Source organism: Balaenoptera musculus, chromosome 8 (assembly GCF_009873245.2).
Source record: "Balaenoptera musculus isolate JJ_BM4_2016_0621 chromosome 8, mBalMus1.pri.v3, whole genome shotgun sequence".
In the NCBI taxonomy this organism is placed as follows: domain Eukaryota; kingdom Metazoa; phylum Chordata; class Mammalia; order Artiodactyla; family Balaenopteridae; genus Balaenoptera; species Balaenoptera musculus.
In genome coordinates, this window is record NC_045792.1 from 45,680,699 (window position 1) to 45,701,886 (window position 21,188).

Below are 21,188 nucleotides of genomic sequence, written 5' to 3' on the forward strand. Positions count from 1 at the left end.
GTGAGTACTTAATTTTAAATATTACTGATTGAGAAAAGCCTGTGAAGGAAGGAAATTGATCACTAGTAAAAGAAAATCAGGTGGCAGTAAAGTGGCTCAAAGAGGCTTTGGTCTTCTCCTTATGCAGTTATTTGAATCAGTTGAAAGTCAGAATCTTAAATTTTATAATGTTACTTTTAATTCCTTTTCCCCCTTTGTTTTCCATATGTTTTGTCACAAAGTCCCATTAATTGTTCCTCTGCTATTATTAGCTCCACCCTTCTTGCAGTCTATATCCTTTGCCCAGATTGGAACTTTTCTTGCCTTTCTAGCTTAATCCATTTTGTAGATACTGGAGTAAACTTTTATAGGCAGCATTTGTATCATCTCATCTCCATATTCAGAAATCTGAGGAGACAAATCTAATATAACTGAAATGTAAGGCTTTCCTTCTGTCATAAAAACTACCTCACAGAATCTCCCTCTTTGTAAGAACAATAATGAATAAACAGAATATTCAGCTTCTTCAATTCCCATGCCTTTGTGACTCTCGATAAGTATCCAGTATTCTGCTGCTGTTTGTCTTTTCCAGAAGTCCTTTGTCTGTCATAAAGTGCATTTACTCTTTACTCATTCTTAGTCATGTCTTGTCCCTTTTCAGTTCTTCTGAGATCTGAAGTTCTTTTCCTTATTCTGCATTATTTTTCTTTATAGAACTTACCACTACTTGACATCTGTTTGTCCGTCAGTCTGTCCATTTGTCCTTTCATCCATCCATCCATCTGATCTAGCAAGAGGCTCCTATATTAGATTGTAACCCTCATAGAGGCAGGCTTATATGTGGCTTGTTTACTTCTGTGTTCATGGTTCCTAAAACAGTGCCTGATTCATAATAGTTTTTGACCATTATTTGTCAAACAAGTGAATTTGGTTGAAAACTTACCTTTACCATTTCATAACTTACTCTGCTTCTCATCGGTATATCTTTTTACTTACTTATAACCATTGTAATAATTTATAGCAGTGTTCAAAATTGGTTTAATTTCATGGCTAATAGACCATAAGTTAAAATGTTAGATGACTGTCACCTGAAGAATAAAGACATCTTTAATTTCATGATTGAATATTTTTAATCATTTAAAAATTAAACTATTTATCTTTGAAGTAGGAAAGATTTTCTCATGCTTTAGTATTTTAATGACTCTTAGCCAGTCCCTTGCATTAACTTTGTCCATCCAGTGGTAGTAGTAACGAAAATAATTTTTCTTAATGAATTACCTTTTAATTGTTCTCTCATTGTTTTGCTCTTTTTTCAATAAAAATTCCTTGAGGCAGAGACGTCTCTTTGTACATTGTAAAGTAAATGATAGTTTAAATATAAGTCAAATGCCATCAAAATAGAATCTTTTAATCAAATCCCAGTTCTCCAGCTCTTTCCTATTCCTTGAAGTATTTCTTTTGGGAGCCATTACTTACCAAAGGCATAACTTGTAGCTCCTGGTCTCTTGCCTACTTACCATTGAACCAAGTTAATATTCTTGAGAGTACCTCAACCCTCCCACATAAATTTATCATATTACCATTAGTGAGGTATTTCAAACAATGTGTTGTGTGTTCTAAATTGTATCTAGATTACTCTTAGTGCTGTGTTAGTGCCTGCTAGCGAGAAAGTAGCTAATACCTTCCACGTGGCTGTTAGCTCAGACTTTTTTGTTCTTTAGGAAATGGTCTTCAGTATAACTTTAATCTAATAGACTACACTGTAGTGTTGAAATTATGCCTTCCTATACACCTATACCTTATTCTGTTCCCATTTTTTGTGCTGGCTTATTCTGTATTTTTTAAGATATTTTAAACACAACTATTAGATGCTTAAAGATGGGTATTATATTCTTGTGTTTCATGCCTAACGTTGTAGCTTTTTTGTTTTTGTTTTTTTAATGTTTTACATGAGTGCATCTTTCTAAATGTTTGACTACATGGAAAACACTAGATACCTATGGTTAGTGCTTTTTTTTTCTCTTCTGTGCTTCCTCACACTATTTGATTTCCTGTTACCGGTTACTAATGTGTTTATTAACTTGGGGAGAGTGGGGACTCTTAACGCCCTCTCGCTCATGCTTTGTATAAATCTTACTGGTACTTACTGGTATATAAATTGAAATGTCCATTGCTGGTCAATATTTTATAAACTCATTCTGCGCTGCATTATGCAGCTATTATGTTACTAAGCATGAAGACAGTTAACCTAGTTAGTTTCACTTTTTTTAAGTTACTGTGACATGAACTAACATTCTCTTAATGAATGTTTATAAGACAGTTTAGATGTTGAAGATTTTTGAGGGGGAGGGTTGTGTTTATTATGTTCTTATCACTTATTTATATGAGAAACTCAAACTGATCCCTTAATCTGTTTTTCCAAAGGCAATATGAAAACCATAGTAGAGTGTTAGTGTGTTACATTTGGGGATTTAATTTTTAAATAGAGTAGAGTGTTACATTTGGGGGTTTAATTTTTAAAATAAGCATATTAAAAGTTTTATTGTTTTATTGATTGGTATTGGGGGGCTTTGAGGGTTTTTTTTAACGGAGGATGTGGCTAAAGATGTAAAATGGCTGCTGGGTTTTGTTTGTATCGGCCAAATTTAAGTAAGTATGACATCAGTTAAGTGTCTGAAAGGACACAAGGGCTAGTTGTGAGTGCTTTTTACCGATCTAAATGGGGGCACTGTTGGCTTTGGATATTGGAATAATTCAAGTCTTACCAAAAAAAAAAAAAAAAAAAAAGGCTTTTTAATGACTTTCCTGTGTATAAGAACTAATAGCTCTCTTTGCTTTTAGGCTTAGTTTAGTTTCTTTTGTTTGTTTTTTGTTTTTTTTACTTTCTTCGTATGTTAACTGTGGGTGTTGGCAGTGCCTCTCTGTCAGCTGATCTGCCCAGCTGCATTTCTGTGAAGGCCTTTTGCCTTGTCAGCAGTGTGTTGTGCTCATTCATCCTTGCTTAGTAGAAGATCCCATGAGGGGATTTACTTTGGGAATTGGGATTTAGGACCATAGGTGAGAATGTTTCTGCAGTCCCCTGGGCATACCCAAATCAGTCAAAACAAAAATTCGAGGAGTCCCGTCTGCTTACCATTATTGTTAATAAGACAACATGTACGACCAGGCCTTTTCACTAGATTTTTGCTGAGAACATTTTTTCTAAAAGGTGGAAATCTAATTCTTGTTTTAAACAAAACTTAGAACATATTCATAAAATCTTGGGTGACTGTGAAGTTCTGCAAAATCTTCATGATGAACATCAGTGATTGTGTACAGCACTGTGAATATAGAAAGCACACAGGTGTATTAACTATCTAACATTTACTAGAGAAGTCCTTTTTAAAAAATTATTTCTCTACTCTTAAACTTTTTTCTGTACATTAAAATGTAGCCATGAATTCTAGCTGAGTTGAGATTGAGATAGCAGATTTTAGAGAGAAAGCAAAGCACCAGCCTTGGAATCAGCAGATCTGCTTTCGAGTCTGTTATTAGTGTCCTGGGGCTGCTGTAACAAAGTGTACCACAAACTCGATTTCTTAAAACAACAGGAATTTAATCTCTCACAGTTCTGGAGACTTAAAGTCCGAAAACAAGGTGTCAGTAGGGCCATGCTGCTTCTGAATTCTCTAGAGGAGGATCCTTCCTTGCCGCTTCCAGCTTTTGGTAGCCCCAGTCATTCCTTGACTTAGAGCTGCAGCACTTCAGTCTCTGCCTCTTTCATATGGCGTCCTCCTTGTGTCTCTGTCTTCACATGGCATTTCCCTCTTTTTACAAAGACATCAGTCATTGGACTAGGGCCCACCCTAATGACCTCATCGTAACTTGATTACAACTGCAGAGACCCTATTTCCAAATAAGGTCACATTCATAAATACATTCATAGGGGTCAGGACTTCAACATATCTTTTTAGGGGATACAGTTCAACAGACTCTCAGCTCGACTCCTCACTAACCAGGTGTTTCAGAGAAAGTTGTCTATGTAACTTCGATGAGCCTCAGTTTCTTTATCTATAGAATGGTGATTTTTACCTTGTGTACTTTATAAGTTTGTTGAACAGTCCAAATGAAAATATTTGTAACTGACTTAGGAATGTGGATGTTTATGTTTTTTTTAATCGATGACTATAAGGAACCTTTTTTGTCTTTAGAAGAAAATGTTACAAGGTTGCCCTATTTTCAGAAATTGTTTCTATTCCATGAGGCGTCCCTATTCCCAACTTCTGATTTATAATAATACAGTTTATATTTCTTCCCATGTGTTACAAATTATCTTTATTGTAAATATAATAATTCATAGTTCATTATTTTGAAACCTTAATCATGACTCACTATTATCTGATGACATCAAATAAACTCACAGAGAGCCACAGGCTAGGGTGGTCACTGGGGTGTGGGGATGGGGCAGGCTGGTTGAGCATGGTCTGCATTAGGGCCTGAATCACCCACGTGAGGTGTAGACGCTGGACATTGTTTACAGGAACCCGACACACCGCTCTTGAGGACTCTATCAGCAGCACCTGAATTGGCTCAGCATTTGTGGAGGTGGTGTTACCCTAAAGTACCAAGCTTTATTTTATAATAATTAAAATCTTTATTTGGTCGAATTTAATACAGTTTATAAGTCTCTTTTTGTGGGGAGGGACAGACCTCTTTTGAAAATGTCTAAGTCTAAGGAACTCTGTCTTAGATGTTTTTAGTGGAAGCCCAATAGATAAATCAGGTAAAAGCAGGTAGCCTCAAGCTCATAGATGGAACACAGTTTGGAAATTTTTTTTAACCAAACCAAAGTGCCATATTTTCAATAAACAGCAAATAAGTGGTGCATTGTAGGCACATGTAATTATTATTTTGTCTCCTTATGTACCAGTTGACATAAACCTTACAGCTTTTCATTTTCTTTGTTTTTCAAGGGGTAAGAGTCTAATATGAATGAGCAGTGAACATTTTATTCAGATAAGCTGAGCCAGTTTTCATGATTTCCATCCATCAAATGGAACTTTAAACAGACCTCTTACCCTTGCAAATAATTCTGATATACAGAAATGTTGTTTATTTTTGGCTTAGGTCAGTTAATAGTATTTCCGCCCATGAGTTTAGGAAATCTTTTGATCTATTTCCCTCTCTCCAATTTGGTCTTCTTTAACTCTTTGTCGGTTTAGGTTGCCATAATTCTAAGGAGATGACTTAGATGCCATTTTGGAATAATGTCACTCCTATGTTAATAGTTTTAAGTTATGTGGACTCTAGCAGTAGAGAGGTTTAGAAACAACATACATTCAAAGAGAAATCCTCTTAGGTCACTGTCTGGTGCCCCTAAGACAAGATGAAGTAATGCTTTGAAGGTGACAGGAGTAAGGTTGGCGTAACTTTGTGATGTTATTGATGGGCAGAAGCCCAAGATGGATTGTGTTAAGCATAAACGCAAGAAGCAGTTATCAAAAGGCACTAGACTCAGCATACAGGACAGGCCCTCTACCTTATGCAGTAGAGAAAGAAGTCCTCTCTTTTAGCCATACTTCACAGAGGCAGCTGAGAATAGCATTATCTTTAGTACAGAATTTTGGAATGCAGCACTATATGTTTATATCCCTATGCATCTGGATTCAGTGGTCTGGCCATGGTCTAACATTATTCAAAAACAACATACCTTTCTGTGCTCAGTTTTATATCTGACATCTCTGTGAAATCATATTAAGTAGGGCTTGAGGTTTCTAAAATGTTTCCATTGCACAGCAATATCAGGAAAATATTCTTTAAGCATGTACCCTCAGTGTATTTATATTTATATATCCCTATAACAATATGTTATGTACATTAAATAACATGTAAAAATAGACATTTTAAAAGGGTAAAAATTAATAGGGAAGTTCTAATACTTCTAATATCCCACTTTGGTGACCATTTTATACAGAGCTTGTTTTATCACCAAAAAACATTTTAATTTAGCATGTTATAGAATGCTTATAATATGTGTAAGTCACTGCTAGTTGCTGAACAAGAGACAGGGAGAATATGTTTCTTACATCTGAGGAGCCTAAAGGTGAGTATAAAATGGAAGCACAAGTGACTGGTTGATGGTAAAATAAGAACTCTTATAAGAGCAACACAGACAAGACAGAGTGGGTCCTATTGTGTAAGACTAGATGAGCATTTGATTGTAGGTGGTAAGGAAGGTTGAACTAATATTTGAGTGACTAACATATGCCAGGGTGCTTTTTGTATATTTTAATCCTCAAGAGAGCCATTAACGGGGATGTGGGTATTGGGTCTTGATATTCTTAACCTCATTTTACAAAAGAGCCAGAATTAGATTCCTTTCCATCTTTCCATAAAACTGTGCTCTCTCATCCCAGGCAAAGGAAATATACCCATTTTTTCCTAAGATGTTAACTTTGCTTCTTCAACAAAGACAAAATGAGTCTTTCCAACATTGCTATTTGCTATCCAGGCTTTTGAATTCAAATTCAAATGTAAAGATGTGGCAAAGGTGCTTCTTCTCTAAGATTAAGCACAGCCAAGTTTGTCCTTAAATACCCAGTCTTTTACTCTCCCATAAGCTTTCAATTGCACTAGGTTCACTTTCTGAGACTGATGCTGTTTTCCTGTTCTAACATGAAATTTTCTTTCTTTGGTGTTGAATGGGAGTAGAATGAAGGAGTAAAACCATTTTTATTTTATGATCTTTTAGTGTACTGATAGAATTCTTTTTAAAAAATTCCTTTATTCTCTGTATGCTTGCTTTTTTATAAAGTTAACTTATGATTTCTGTACTCTCGTCTTTACTATACTAAACACACACTACAGCCAAAAAAAAATCTTTGCTCTGGAGATAAAAACAAAGATTTTTGGTAACATTAGATTTTTTTTTTTTTCTATTTCAACCTTTTTTTTTTAAAAGGTTGATTAGAGTGGCGGGAGGGGGTGAAGGAATGTCACCTGAGAGTTGCCATCATCAATTACTTGTACATTTTAGTATTTTTATTTATATGCGACTCTTCTTTCACTGCTTCTCAGTATTTCATTTTCCTATAAAATGAGAAGACTTTAAGTATGTCTGTATTAGACTAGTGAGACTGACTGCTTTGTTTAAATGGCATATTTAGTTGTGAGATAGGTCGATTTAATTTGAACAAACTGATCGCTGTACTAATTTTTAAGCTCTGTGGGAATTTTGGTATAGAGAATGTTACTTGAAATAAATGAGTGAAAGTGTGTGTGTGTGTGTTGGCATATTTGTAGTACAATTTTACTGAAATGGTCAGGTACAATTTGTCTTATGCTGGCTTGTAAAATATGGTGATTTTGTAATTAATGATGGTCATTGGATTTTTTCTTTTTTTAAATTCCTTATCCTCCAGTACACAGCAACCCTGCGTGTTCTTTAATCTACTCCCAAGAATTACAAGTAAAGGAGGGTTAACGTGACTTTCTCAGGCCCTTTAAATCCTGCTGCCTCTCACCTACCAGGATCCTGTTGCTCCTTTGTGTACTTTGTTCTTCCTTCTTTCCTTGAGCATTAACTGGGCCATTGCAGTATATTTCCGTTCCTTCTGCTTCCTTATTTACTCGCCGAGCTGACTACCTTCTCACCAGTACATGATGTGCCTGTGCTTCGGTACAGGTGCCAGGAAGGGGTGGGACCAGCTGGTGAAGGGCTGCTCCGTGGCTCAGTCCTCGGCACTCTCTGCAGTCAGCCAGTCCAGTCTGGGCCAAGGCTTCATCTGCTTGAAATGGGTGTCGATGATACGAAACTTACTGCAGGGATATTAAGTCTTGTTTTCTCATGTTTTAGTTTAGCTACATGTTTTTTATAGGTAGAAGACATATGTATGTGTTTATTTTGCCAATTTAACAGAATAGTAGAAGTATTAGTTAGAAACTAGCACTTTAAAAATTGATCCTCTTCAACGTTGTTTTTAAACCTCCAGGACTTTTCTCCAGCAGTATGCACACATATGGAAAAGAACAGAATTATGGTGTTCCCTTTGAGCATATTCTTCAGGGGCATTTTCCTCTGAGACTGTCAGGTCTTCAGACTGCTGCCCTCATGAAAATTTGATTTAAGAAGATGTTTTAGTGTGGGGCTCTCATGGGAGACTGTTGATTTTTGGATGCTTATCTATCTGCAGTAAGCAGGGGGTTTTTGTTGTTGTTTTTAAACTTCAAATGAAAAAACCTGTTTTGGAGAAAAACCTAGTTAATCTTAAACTCCCTCCAGCTCAGGGATCACTTTACTTAAAATCATTTCGCTTCTGAATGGTCATCCTGGTTGGTCTGAAAGGTGAGGAGGAAGTGTCTTTCTAATTAAGTTGCACCTTATTCTGTCTCTGCACGGATGATACTTGAATCTCCAAACCCAGACCTGCTGTCCTGTCCTCCCATCTGTAGCTGCTTGTGTAATTCCATCAACTTTTCCATTGTCTCTTCCCATTGTCTTTGAACATTTATTTCTGAGAACAAGGTGTGGATTAAGAAAATGACTCAACCACTAATATAACTGAAGATGATTTCTAAACCTGTAAATGAATCTTGGCATCCAAAATAACAAATTGCATATACGTGGGGTGTAATATTTGTTGGAAACTCATTGGCTCTTCATTCTCTATAGTGCTTTTCTTAAGAAAATAAAAAGGTAGAAATGAGATCACTTTGACCCAGCAAAGACAGATTTTGAGCCTTGAAATCCTTTATAGGAATTCAAATGTTGAGGTATGAATTGAAACTATTTCTACTTAGTCTTAACTTTGATTTAATGCTCAGTTGAACATTCCTGTGCTTGCATGCCTCTGCAATCTGATGCAGGAGGAGTAGGAAAAAATTAAAAGTTTGTTGCAAACTAAAATGGCTCATATTTGGTTTAAAATACTCTTAAAGTAGGCTCGGTGAAGGAGATACATATATGAAGTGAACATCTTGGTACTTTAGGGATACTAAAGATATGTTATGGAGTTCAACAGTCTACTTGCCTTACTGTATATTCAAATTAAACAACAGGAGCAAATTCCAAGAATCAAGTGAATGTATTCTAACAGGAAGCTGAACCAAACATCTTAAGTATTCCATATATTCAGGGCAGTATGCGGGTAGTTGGACCAGATAACCTCTAAGCTCCTTCTACCTCCCAGAGTATAAGCATCAGCTGTGGCATGTCCAGATAAACAGGCAGGAGACAACTCCATGTCAAAAAAGTGTGAACACTGAGAACAGGACTTTCCACCTCTTATGAGGAAGGAAGGAAAGGGTATTGCAGCTAGATGTGTTGGGTGTGGACTGAGGTCAGGTTTTTCACACCGTTTGACAGACAGCCTGGACACAGGAAGCCATCTTCTGTGTCTCACAGTTAGGCTGTGGTTCCCGTCTTCCCCTCTCCCACACACACATGCAATAACAGTCTTAACCATGGGTCAGCTTATTTCGACCTTTTCGGGTAAAAGACTTTATTCCTTTGGAATTCAGAAACAAGAATTTGTTTTCTGAAAAACACATGCCATTGGATACCCTTTAACTTGATGTGTGACTGAAACTTTTGTTTTAATAATTCCACCTTCTGCAAGGGCTGCCATTATATTTATTAAAGATGACAAAACAAAAACCACTTCTTCTTTCATTACATTTCCTGCTTTCATGTTCTGTCATTCTGAGATCTTTTTTTCTCCCCCTCTCTCTGTCTTCTTTTCCCCCAGCTGTCGGCAGCATCCAGCCCCTCCAGTCCCAGTCCTCACAGAGCTTCAGGAAAGGACCCTTTTGCAGAGCTCTCTTTGGAGGATTTCTTATAAATCACTTTAGGTATTGCTGCTTGTTGGGGGAGATGGGGACTTAAATATCAATACTTTTTAAAATAACCAAACATTAAGCACAATTTACTCTTCTCCTTTGTTTCTTTAAAGGACTCTAGGTTCCCTCTCCTCCTCCTCCTCCTCTGTTCTTTAGGTGAAGAGTAGATCAAGACAGGGCATAAGGACAAAGAACTTTTGGAAAATATCTTTAACACTATTAGAAGATGTGAAACCAAAGGACCGTCTCACATATGTACATATAAGCATCCACTGTGCACAACAGATGGATGAGCTCAAACACCACCCGTTAAAAACTGGGTGTTTTATTCAGTCTTAAAAGATTTATGGAGAACAACACAATTTTACGCACTGGATTCAAGCTTTATTAGGAGCATCTTGGATTCAATGGCCAGGATTCATTGTGAAGAATCCATTTTAACAATTTCTTTAAAGGGTTATATTTTTATGTATGCCTTTTTTATTTTAAAATAGTAGTATTTTCCAAAAAAACAGCTTATATTATTTTTAAATTAAAGGCAAGTGACTTAGTGCCCTTTTGATAGAAAGATTCTGCTTTTGATCCACACTGCCTCTTTTCCTGGAAGACAATGTCATTTGTTCTTCTTGATGCCGTAGCCCCCAGTGTAGATACACTTTCTGGATCTTTGAGAGTTTGTACTCTTCTGATTTGACAACAGTTTATTAGCACATCTATTTCAGTAATGTCTTTGGATGAGCAGTTTAAAGGATAAAGATATCATGAGTGAAGAAATATCTGAGTGACTAGTTGACACCCTATTGAAAAGTATTCTTTTGTAGATCTTTCCGATTTTGATTTATATTAGAAAATAAATTTTTAGTAAACATAATATTACTGTTCCCTTAATTATCTCTGATTTTATTATAATATTTGGAAATAATATTTCAAATTTTGCTTGTTGCCTAAATGAGATTTTTATGTGGAATATTTGTGTTCATGGAGAGATTTTCTGAACTTGTCATGGAAAAATCATTCGTTCATCTTCTTTCTTCCCATACCCCTTGGTTTTTAGTAATTAGAAAGATATTTGGAAGTTCCTGTAATTATGCTTCAAATACTGAATTCTGGCTCATGATAAGCTGATAATACTAACTTCGTTTTGTAATCAGGGTTTGTGATAAGCATGCCATGAACACTTCCAGGCAAGTTGAATAGTAAGAGGCACAAAGCATTTTTACTTATGAGAAGATATTCTACAATGCAGTGAATTAACTTACACTCTTTTTTTTTCCCCCCAGATACAGTTTATGTAACTAGATGGAAGAGAATGGAATTATTCCAAAAAGACAAGTGCTCAAGCAGCAAATACTTACTTCCAGCAAAATCCAAACTGCTGTCTCTTAAACTCTCATTAGAATGCTACAGTAACCCAATGAAGGCCCATGAAGGAAATTGGGACTAGTCTATAGGAGAACGTATCAATACAGTTTATAAAGCCAAGAATTGCCATGAATTCAGACTGTCTTTTTGGTGACTAATTCTTCAGTTCTTTCATCTCCTATTAATACCCATAATCAGTAACCTACCAAGAAAAGCCCTTATTTGGAAAGAGTGAAATTTGTATTTGGAAAAGCTGCCTGGAGAGAAGAGCTGTGTCCTTTACTGTAATGCAACAGGACTCTTTTGGGGGGATCAAATCATAATTCTTAATTATGCAGTATCTTTCTTTTCTCCAGTCCTCACAGATACAGAAACAGTAACTAAAATTAACTTTTCTTTTAAAAAATTATATATTCAGTTTGCAGTAGACATTCCTTAAGTATTTGTATTTATTTATGATTATCAATTTACGTAACATTAATATTGTATCAAACCTCCTTATGAAAATGAGTATGGATGTACACAGTATGTTTGATTTTTATCCATAAGAATGAATCTGATTCAGAATGCTTTTCAGCTGACATACAGAGCACTAAATATTTTAAGGCAAGTCCATAGGCAAGTCTGAATCGCTTAAGATTCTCAGTTTCTATGGGATTTAGGGAAGCATTATAAATGCATTAATCCTTATAGTCAATTCTGTGCCTAGGATTTTGCAAGGGAACAGTTCACAGAACTGGGAAAAGCACTACATTTTAAATTCAGCATTAGTGCATTGGGAAGGAACTTTACTGCTTTGTGCTTGGCATGTCATTATTTTCCATTTGACATTAGGGCCTTTCCAAAATGAATGTGAGGAATTGCTTTCACTTCAAGACTTTCCTTTTCAGTAAAACTCTAGGAGGTGTTAATGGGGGGGGGGGGAGGGGACAAAATCCTTGAACCTTTTATTTGGCTCATGCCATGTTATGATCATGTAACCTTTTAAATAAGGGAAATAGTATCTTTAAAGTTAATGTCTAGCCAAGAGTTTAGTTAACGAAGAATTAAGCTGCACTGTTGATCGGTGCTTTGTGTAAATACATCTTAACATTTGGGTTGAGAGGGCCTTAAGAAGGACAGTTTGTTGTAGGAAAGCAATTTGTACATGAGTTAAGCATACTTGTTGCATTGTCTCTGCAGATTCTATTTTTGTTTACAATATTAAAATGTATGTTAGCAAAAATGGGGTGGATTTTTCAAATAACAATGCAGCTTCCACAAAATCTTTGTTATGGTATTCTGGTCTGAGGCACATTTACTTTTTTCCTCTTTTTCTTATCATTGGTATTATTATTTTTTGCTAATAAAAGTATACCCAAGTGATTATATTTGATGATTTCATAAATGTAAAATTTATTTCTCTTTTAACTTAACTTCCACAAAGCTTGATCTTGGTACTTTTGTTACCTTCTAGACCACTGATAAACTGAACTGCTTATTAAAACTGTTCATTTTGTCTTTTGATCAGATGCCTTCAGTCAGGTAAGTTTTTAAGGGAGAAAATGCTTGAATTTGAATATGATGCATGTGATTCTGTCTGCCAAAGAAACCTCTGACTGTATCGTGTTTCTGTTGAATAGTAAGTAGGATTCAGAGTACATGATAGAGGGACTAAAAGCTTTGCATTTGATAAATGTCTGCATACTATTTGCCATGGTTGGAAAAAATAGTCTTTAACCAATATACCTTGTTAATTTACCACTTTTTAAGTTTCACTGTTATTAAACCATTTTCATACAGACTGGAAAATGTACTTTTGTAAGTTAACTTCCCTTAACATCATTCACAGATTTGATTTGTCTTCTCCTGGTGAAGTTTGAGTGGATGTTATATTTGAGGTCTATGGCTTGTTCCTTTATACTACATTTTTTTTTTCAACATATTGAAGTTTGTGAAATCCTTCATAAACAATTTCCATCTTATTGTTCAAACTTTTGGGCTTGTTGGATTAGTATTGTCCACATTTTACCCCATTTTACAGATTGGAATAAGGAACTTGCTCAGGTTGACAAGCTAACAGACATTGGAGTCAGGTCTTTGTTTCATGGTCCATTGTTCTGTCTGTGCATAAACTGAAAAAGGGAATTATTTCCCTCTGTGGTCTAGCCTGATGACCACTCTCTATTCTCAGACGGTCTTCTCCTATGAAGCATACTTCCCACCTCCTGCTCTGATGCCCAGACATCATTGACAGGGAAAAACACAAAACACATGAGCATGTTAACTTTAATCAAAATGTAACAAGTGAAGTAAGTCAGCTGTTGAATACATAAAAAAATACATAACTAAATCAGGTTATAAACCTGTGTATGCCCCCACCATCTTACTACCCAGCTAACAAGTTGGTAGTGGCTGCAGAAAGAGATTAAGATTGTTAGCAGAGGGCAGCTAACCCATCCCAGATCATTTGCAAAATTTTTTCTTTTAACATCTCATTATTATTGTTCATTATATTTTTAAGATATACTTTTCTTAACCATTGACTGTGAGAGTCCATATTTAGGAAGAGGCCTTATGTTAGAGCAGGAATCTTTTACTTCTCCACGAGCCAACAAAACATTACCCCTGGGAAGCAGGACTTTATGGGATAAGTTTCTCCTTGAACTAAAGTAATTCCAAGGCTCTTCTCCTGTTTATTGTCACTAATAAACATGTTTCCAAATTCTTGAGAATTCGGAGTACTGATGTAAATGCTTATTCTCCAGCACTCCATGGAGAAAAACAGAATCTCTCTATTCCGGGGAAGGTGGCTCCTGTGTGTTCAGCAGTGGCTAGCTCACAGTGTATGGAAAGGCCACAGCATTCGGCCCGGTGAACTTCATCTGTCTTAGCCTCGAGAAAAGATGGATCCACAGCTTCCATCAGTGGCCTTTGCATCTAGCTTAGATCTTTGTTCTGTCACATTTGCTACCTTCCGTGGGTCTGACTACACCTAGAATTCTGCAGTCTGAATAGGCTCTGAATGGAGAGGCTGCAGTATCATCTTCCATGCAGTCTCTCTCAGAAAACCTCAAGCTGATTCCTTGCTTTTACTAAGAAGTGGCATTCTATTTAGTGTGTCACCAATCAGAAATGTTTTCTAAGTTCTAGACTAGTATTTTAGTCTAATTTTGCTATAAGCACTTAGGAAATGTCCCCTTGGTTACTGATGTAGCATGCAGGTGTAGTTTTTATGCTGTATGAACTACCCACATTGTCAAAAGTTAAGGTCTTTCTGTGGTGTTTACTGTTGGGGCAGGTGTGACCATTCTGAGGCAGAGTAGGTTGAACTGGTTTTAGGCATACACCTGGAAGGAGAGAAAAGCAAGGAGAAAGCTTTATGGAAACTTCACTTCCTAATAAGTTCTCATTCCAAAGAGCTTTTCCTTTATCTGCTACAAAAGCTAATTCCAAAGTTGGTTTTGAAATAAAAGTCTCCGTGCGAGAATCACCTGGGGAGCTAAACCTCAACCTGTCTGAGCTTCTGCAGTCCAGGTGCCTGCCCGTCTGCTTGATCCTGGGCACTTGGCAGCGTCCTGTACTCTTGATAAATAAGCACTGGTTATTGTGACCTTGGCTTGGAGTGTAGGCAAAGAAATATCAAAAGAGGAGTAAGCGGCCCCCTCTCTCCTTCATGAACCTGGACTCCGGGGTCTGCACTGGCACTGCCATCTAGTTCAGTGGCGTCCTAAAAGGCAGTGAAATCTGCGTTTCTCTCATCATTTTTGTCCTGAAGTAGGGTAGCAACTGAAAAGCTCTTCACTTCTCTGTGATTACTCATTGATGGCAGATGTCATGTACCTGGAGGAGGCAGAGGCACTGCTGTAGGAGAGGAAAGACTCGGGGAGAGATCCCAAGGAGCCCAGCCAGCAGTCTTCAGAGGCAGGTGCAGGAATGGCCGCGCCAGTGTTTGCTGCTCAGAACAGCTATTGCTAGGAGCTGACCTTTTGACAACTATATTGAAATGTAGAATTTGGAATTAATGGTGGACAGAATTTGCATCACTATGGGTACAAAGTACAAATCAAGGAATGACAGTTTGCTTCATCTGATAAAGGTACGATAAACTGGTGTCATACGTAAAAGGAAGACGAACGAAATAGCATAATGTGAAATGATAGAAAATACATATAGTCTCTGTCCCTGGTTCCTGGCACAGAGCTCCTAAAACCCCTATTATTTCCTAAGCGATAGGCAAGCACTGAGAGCATCTTTTGTTCTAATAGTTGGTCTTTGACCCTAGTTCCTGACGCAAAGTTTATAAATCCCTTGGAATTTCCTGGGTGATAGGAGTGTTTTTTGTTCTAATGGGGCGATTCTTGATAGGTTCCTGGATAGCTTCAGGATGGGGGCCGGTCAGAAAGACCAAGAGATGATTAGAAGCTTGGAACTTTCAGCCGCAGCCTCATTCTCCAGGAGGAGGGAGGGGGCTAGAGACTGAGTTAATGATCAGTTGTGCCCTTGTGAGTGAAGCCTCCATAAAAATGCTAATATTAAGGAGTTTAGAGAGCTTTCAGGTTGTGAACATGTCCATGTGCCAGGAGGGTGGTGCACCCCAACTGCATGGGGACAGAAGCTCCTGCATTCGGGACTCTTCCAGACTTTGCCCTGTGTGTCTCTTCATCTGGCTGTCCATCTGTATCCTTTATCATATCCTTTATTATACAGTAAACTGGTAAAGTTTAAGTGTTTTCCTGAATTCTGTGAGCCATTCTAGCAAATTATCAAAACCAAGAAGGGGGTTGGTCGCAGGAGCCCTGATTTATAGCTGATCAGTCAGGAGTACAGGTGACAACCTGGACTTGTAACTGGCCTCTGAAGTCGGGTGGGGGGAGGCAATCTTGTGGGACTGAGCCCGTAACCTATGGGGTTTGTGCTAAAATTGGTGTGGAAAACCCACACATCTGATGTATATTGTAAGTGTGAGTAAAGGAGAAACACTAGTGTTTTTCTCATACAAATAATAAACCTAATAGGTGTTTCTGTGATTGAGATGGCATTTCGAAAGAGTATTTATATAAGCCAGTTTTACTAGCATCATATATCTATTTGGGGAAGGGGGATGGAATTCCCTCCAACATAAATTCCAAGTGAGTTAAGTATAAATGTAAAGAACTATAAAGATGAAGAAAAATACGGGTGACTATCTCAGTCAAATAGAAAAAGGGGAAGGATATGATTAAAAAAACAGTTCACCAAAGATGAAATACTAATGACCAATGAAAAGAGTTTAGTAGTAACTGAAAAATTCAAATGAAAACAACAGTGCTTTCCAAGTGTAAGGCTGTTCTGAGTGTTTTTGGACAGATTGTTCGTTTAATCAAGTCTGTGAAGGAGGCACCTGTGTTATACCTATTTTATAGATAAGGGTACAGGTCTAGCAGCTGGGGTAAGTCACTTACTGTGTGATCCTTAACAACTAAGTGGTTGAGCTGCAGTCCTGAGCCCTTGTGGTCTGGCTCCAGGTCTGCCATAACCACTGTGCTGTATACTGTTATGGAGGATGCCATTTTGTCTGTCAAACAGCATCTGTACACAGAGTTTGATTGCTAATCTAAAGCTGAAGTGAGTATATATAAACCTGTACACCCCCCCCTTTTTTTTTTTTTTTGGTGATAGGTTGTCAGAAGACTTGAGAGTTCTTACCCTTCACCCAGTAATTATACTTTTAGAAAATTTACCCAGGTAAATAACCTGGGTGTTGGGTTTTAGCTAGGGGACTTCAATTGTTGTATAGCACATAAGTTTAAAAATAGGAATTGTTCATATCAGAGACTAAGAAGTCAGATTAATGGAATGCATTCCTCCCTGAAGCCACCCCCACCCCATCCCTGCAACACAAAGCAACGTGAGTCTCATGGATTAGTTTATGTCAGCAGGTAGTAGACAATTAGAGACTCAGATCTTTACTGTTATCATTCCAGATTAGAAGCCAGTGTACACTACCCCAAGCTCTGCCAGTTCCCAAGCCAACCAAAGGTAAGAGATGTTTTCAACCCTCAGGGAAGGGTTGGTCTGCTGACAATGAGGTGGAGGGAAGGAGTCTCCACTGAAGACAGGAGGAATACTGGTCTGAAGTGCTTAGGAGAACAAGATTCCTTACCGGTTACCCAGTAGAGAAGAGGGGCTCCCACTCATCGGCAGGAGTTCTACTTTCATACGAAATTTAGAAGGTAAGTGGAAATCCCCAGGAAACTTGTCCTGTGTTATGGGAAACTACAGGACCCACAGGAATTTTTAGTTTCACAATTAACAAGCAGCTTCTCAGGCATAGTTTCTCAATCGCAAGCCTTACCATACATGTTTCACGAAGTTTCCACACTTGACAATTTTCTCCTCAATTTGTAGCTTCCAGAGAAGGGTGGGGATTATCCATCACATGCTGGATCCATCTGTCTGGTTGGCTCCAGCCCCTCCCCTTCAATCCTGCACTTTAACTACTGGAATCCTTCAGTGTGCTTGTGTGGCTGAATGCTCATCAAGTATTCAAGGTCTACAACAATTTCAGCTTTTCTCATACCTCTATTCTAGGTACTTCTGCTCAGGCATTTTCTCTTCACTGAATAGAACTCGAGTTTTCTGCCCCTTTGCATGAAAGGGGCCCTTTCACTGTACAAATCCTATCACTCCTGGGAGGGAAAACTAGCAACTCATCATTCTTAGGGGCACTGTAAATTAGTCCTTTCAGAAAGCCATAAAAATATTTGTATCCTTTGCCCTGTTATCCCATTTCTGGAAATCTAAAGAAATTAACCCAAAGTATGGAAAATACTTTATGTGGAAGAATACGTCACAGTGATCAAGATTACCAAAGGAACAACTGTGTGGAGTAAGGGTAAGTTCAGTGATGAGTCCCAGAGAATATTTCCATTAAAGGGTAGTAAAGAATTAATGGGGGCTTCCCTGGTGGCGCAGTGGTTGAGAATCTGCCTGCCAATGCAGGGGACACGGGTTCAAGCCCTGGTCTGGGAAGATCCCACATGCCGTGGAGCAGCTAGGCCCGTGAGCCACAATTACTGAGCCTGCGTGTCTGGAGCCTGTGCTCTGCAATGGGAGAGGCCACGACAGTGAAAGGCCCGCGCACCGCGATGAAGAGTGGCCCCCGCTCGCCGCAACTGGAGAAAGCCCTCGCACAGAAACGAAGACCCAACACAGCCATAAATAGATAAATAAATAATTTTTTTTAAAAAAAGAATTAATGGAGACCAGGAAAGAACAGTCAACTAGAGAATAACCAATAAAGAGATGTCAAGGCCGTAGTTGAAGTCAGGAATAGTCAACTCAAGTGAAATAAAGCCTCAGACCTGCCCATTGGACTGAGCAGGTAGGAATTTAAACCCTACCCCTAGCTATACCCAGGCATTGCAGGGACAGAAGACACATTACATGGAATCGAGGAGGTGGGAAGAATGTAGAGGTATCAAAGAAACTTGGTTATGAACTAAAAAAGGTAAAGGACAATAAGCAGAGGGCATACAGGCCAAGGAAGAGTTTTCTTTAAGATGAAAGTAAATTTACTTTGTTCATCCACTTGATACTTTGAGAGCCTTCTATGAGCCAGTAGTTTTAGGTGAGAGAAACAATAAACAAGGGTTTTGTGGACTGTGACAGGGCACCAAGCTCAGCACACGAGTCTCCTCCCGGCTCTCGGGAGAGGGATGCTATTTGTTCAGTTTGGGAGAGGAGGGAAAGTATTTCTGACCCTGATGCCCAACAGCTTGGGTGGCTATCAAAGCAGGATCACAAGGGATATAGGGGAGCAGTGCTAATCTGCACAGCCTCCACCTGGCCACCCTCACCCCCTGCTGCCACTGCTTCCTGCCCATCATTTGAACAAACGTGTTTCTACAGAAAAAAAAAAGTTTTGCTTTTATGTAGTGTATTTTCTTGTGAGAATAGTCAATGGACAAATATTTCATGACGCAATGAGTACTCTGGAAAAAAGGGTGAAGGGATAGACTGATGTGATCAGAGTATAGTGCTACTTTCTATAAGTCATCAAGGAAGACCTCTGATGAGATGACCTTTGAGCAAAGACAAATGAAGTGAGGAAGCAAGATGGTAAGATGTGGTGACTGGCTGCCCTCTCCACATAACACAAGGCAGAGGAAAGACCAAAGATCCGAAAGGAGACTATGCTTGGCTTCTCTGAGCAGCATCAAGGATACCAGGAAGGCTTGAGCTGAGTGGGTGAGAGGGAGCTTGGTGGGATCAGAGGTCAGAGAGGTGGCAGTGGGCCAGGGCTTTCTAAGTCATGCTGAGGTTTGGATTTCATTTTGAGCTGGGATGCCACTGCAGACATTGAGCAGAGGATTCTTTAAGAACTTTTGTTGGCAAAAAGGTCACTGTGGCTGCTGTACTGAGACAAAAGAAGGAAATGGCAAATCAGTCAGAAGACAATTGTAATAGTCCTTAAGTATGAGCAAAACTTAGGCCCTGTGAGGAGTAGCTCTAAGAGCTGACCAAAGATAAGACACAAACAGTAGAAGGAGCATTTACTGAAGGTTGACCAAGGTGACAGGAGACTTCTGAACTCCCCTCGTCCCACAGGCACACTGAATGTACAGCTACACATGGAGCAATTACCTCTATAGGAAATCTAGTCATAGCTGAGCAACCCTTACACGTCAAGTGAATGAGAACACAAATACCCGCATCAAAACAGGGAGGTAAGGCTGAGACACACTTTCACCATAAACTCCACCCCAGCACAGCACCAAACAATTGGGAGGGAACGTCTAATTCCAGCTTTTCCCTGAGGAGTGAAGGGTTTGGATCCCACATTTAGCACCTCAACTTTTAAGACTCCCACACAAGGGATGGGCCCCCAAAACACCAACAAGTCTTGCATTTATGAGACCCACAGCACTGGCTATTTATGAGATGGCCTCACTGGTGCATTCTATCAAACATATAACAAATTAATAGCAACACTTCTCAAACTCTTCCAAAAAATAAAAGAGGAGAGAATACTTCCAAACTGTTTTTTTGAGGCCATCTTTATCCTGATAATAAAACTGGACAAGGTCACTACAAGAAAAGTAGAAGCCAATATGCCTGATGAACATAGATGTAAAACTTCAACGGAATATTAGCTAATCAAATTTAAACTGTGGATCATGTAGTACTGTAGTATATATTGACTGAAAAAAATACACACATAAATGTTTTCCAGTGGTCAACTGTACTTAGGAATATATTTAACCAAGAAGGTCAAAGGCCTATACACTGAGAACTATAAGACACTGATGAAAGAAATTGAAGAAGACATAAATGGAAAGCTGTTCTGTGCTCATGCATTAGAAGAACCAGCATTGTTAAAATGTCCACACTACCCAAAGCACTCTACAGATTCCATGCTAGCTAGCCCTATCCGATAGCATTTTTCACAGAAATAGAAAAAATAGTCCTAAAATTTGTATGGAATCACAAAAGACGCTGAATAGTCAAAGCAATCTTGAGAAAGAGCAACAAAGCTGGAGGTATCATGCTTCCTGATTTCAAACTACATTACAAAGCTATAGTCATCAAAACAGTATGGTATTAGTGTAAAAACAGACACATAGATCAGTGGAACAGAATATATAGAGCCCAGAAACAAACCCTGGCATATATGGTCAATTTTCAATAAAGGAGCGGAAAATATACAGTGGGAAAAGGATAGTCTCTTCAATACTTGATGTGAGAAAAACTGGGTTGCCACATGCAAAAGAATAAAAGTGGACCCCTATCTTACACCATATACAAAAATCAACTCAATTAAAGGCTTAAATGTAAGATCTGAGCCTGGAAAACCTCTAGAAGAAAACATAGGGGATAAGCTCCTCACCATTGGTCTTGGCAATTATTTTTTGGATTTGACACCAAAAGCAAAGGTAACAAAAGCAAAAATAAAAAGTGGGATTACATCAACTAAAAAGCTTTTGTGCAGCAAAGGAAACTAAACAAAACTCAACAAAAAGAAAAGGCAGCTTAATGAACAAGAGAAGATATTTGCAAATGATACATCT

At 38.3% G+C, this 21,188-nt stretch overlaps 1 protein-coding gene across 18 annotated transcripts in view; it reads left to right on the forward strand.

The window, feature by feature from the left end:
* PICALM (phosphatidylinositol binding clathrin assembly protein) overlaps positions 1–12,948 on the forward strand; it is a 107,515-nt gene extending 94,567 nt beyond the window's left edge. For 14 of the 18 annotated variants that reach the window (XM_036860474.1, XM_036860468.1, XM_036860471.1 and 11 more), the window contains 2 exons: positions 9,705–9,807; positions 11,076–12,527. In XM_036860474.1, coding sequence (XP_036716369.1) covers positions 9,705–9,797 — 93 coding nt within the window. In that variant the 3' untranslated portion in view covers positions 9,798–9,807; positions 11,076–12,527. Of the gene's footprint in view, positions 1–9,704; positions 9,808–11,075 lie in introns of all 18 variants that reach the window. The other 4 variants (XM_036860472.1, XM_036860485.1, XM_036860486.1 and 1 more) reach the window with 2 other exon arrangements.
* The last annotated feature ends 8,240 nt before the right edge of the window (positions 12,949–21,188 follow it).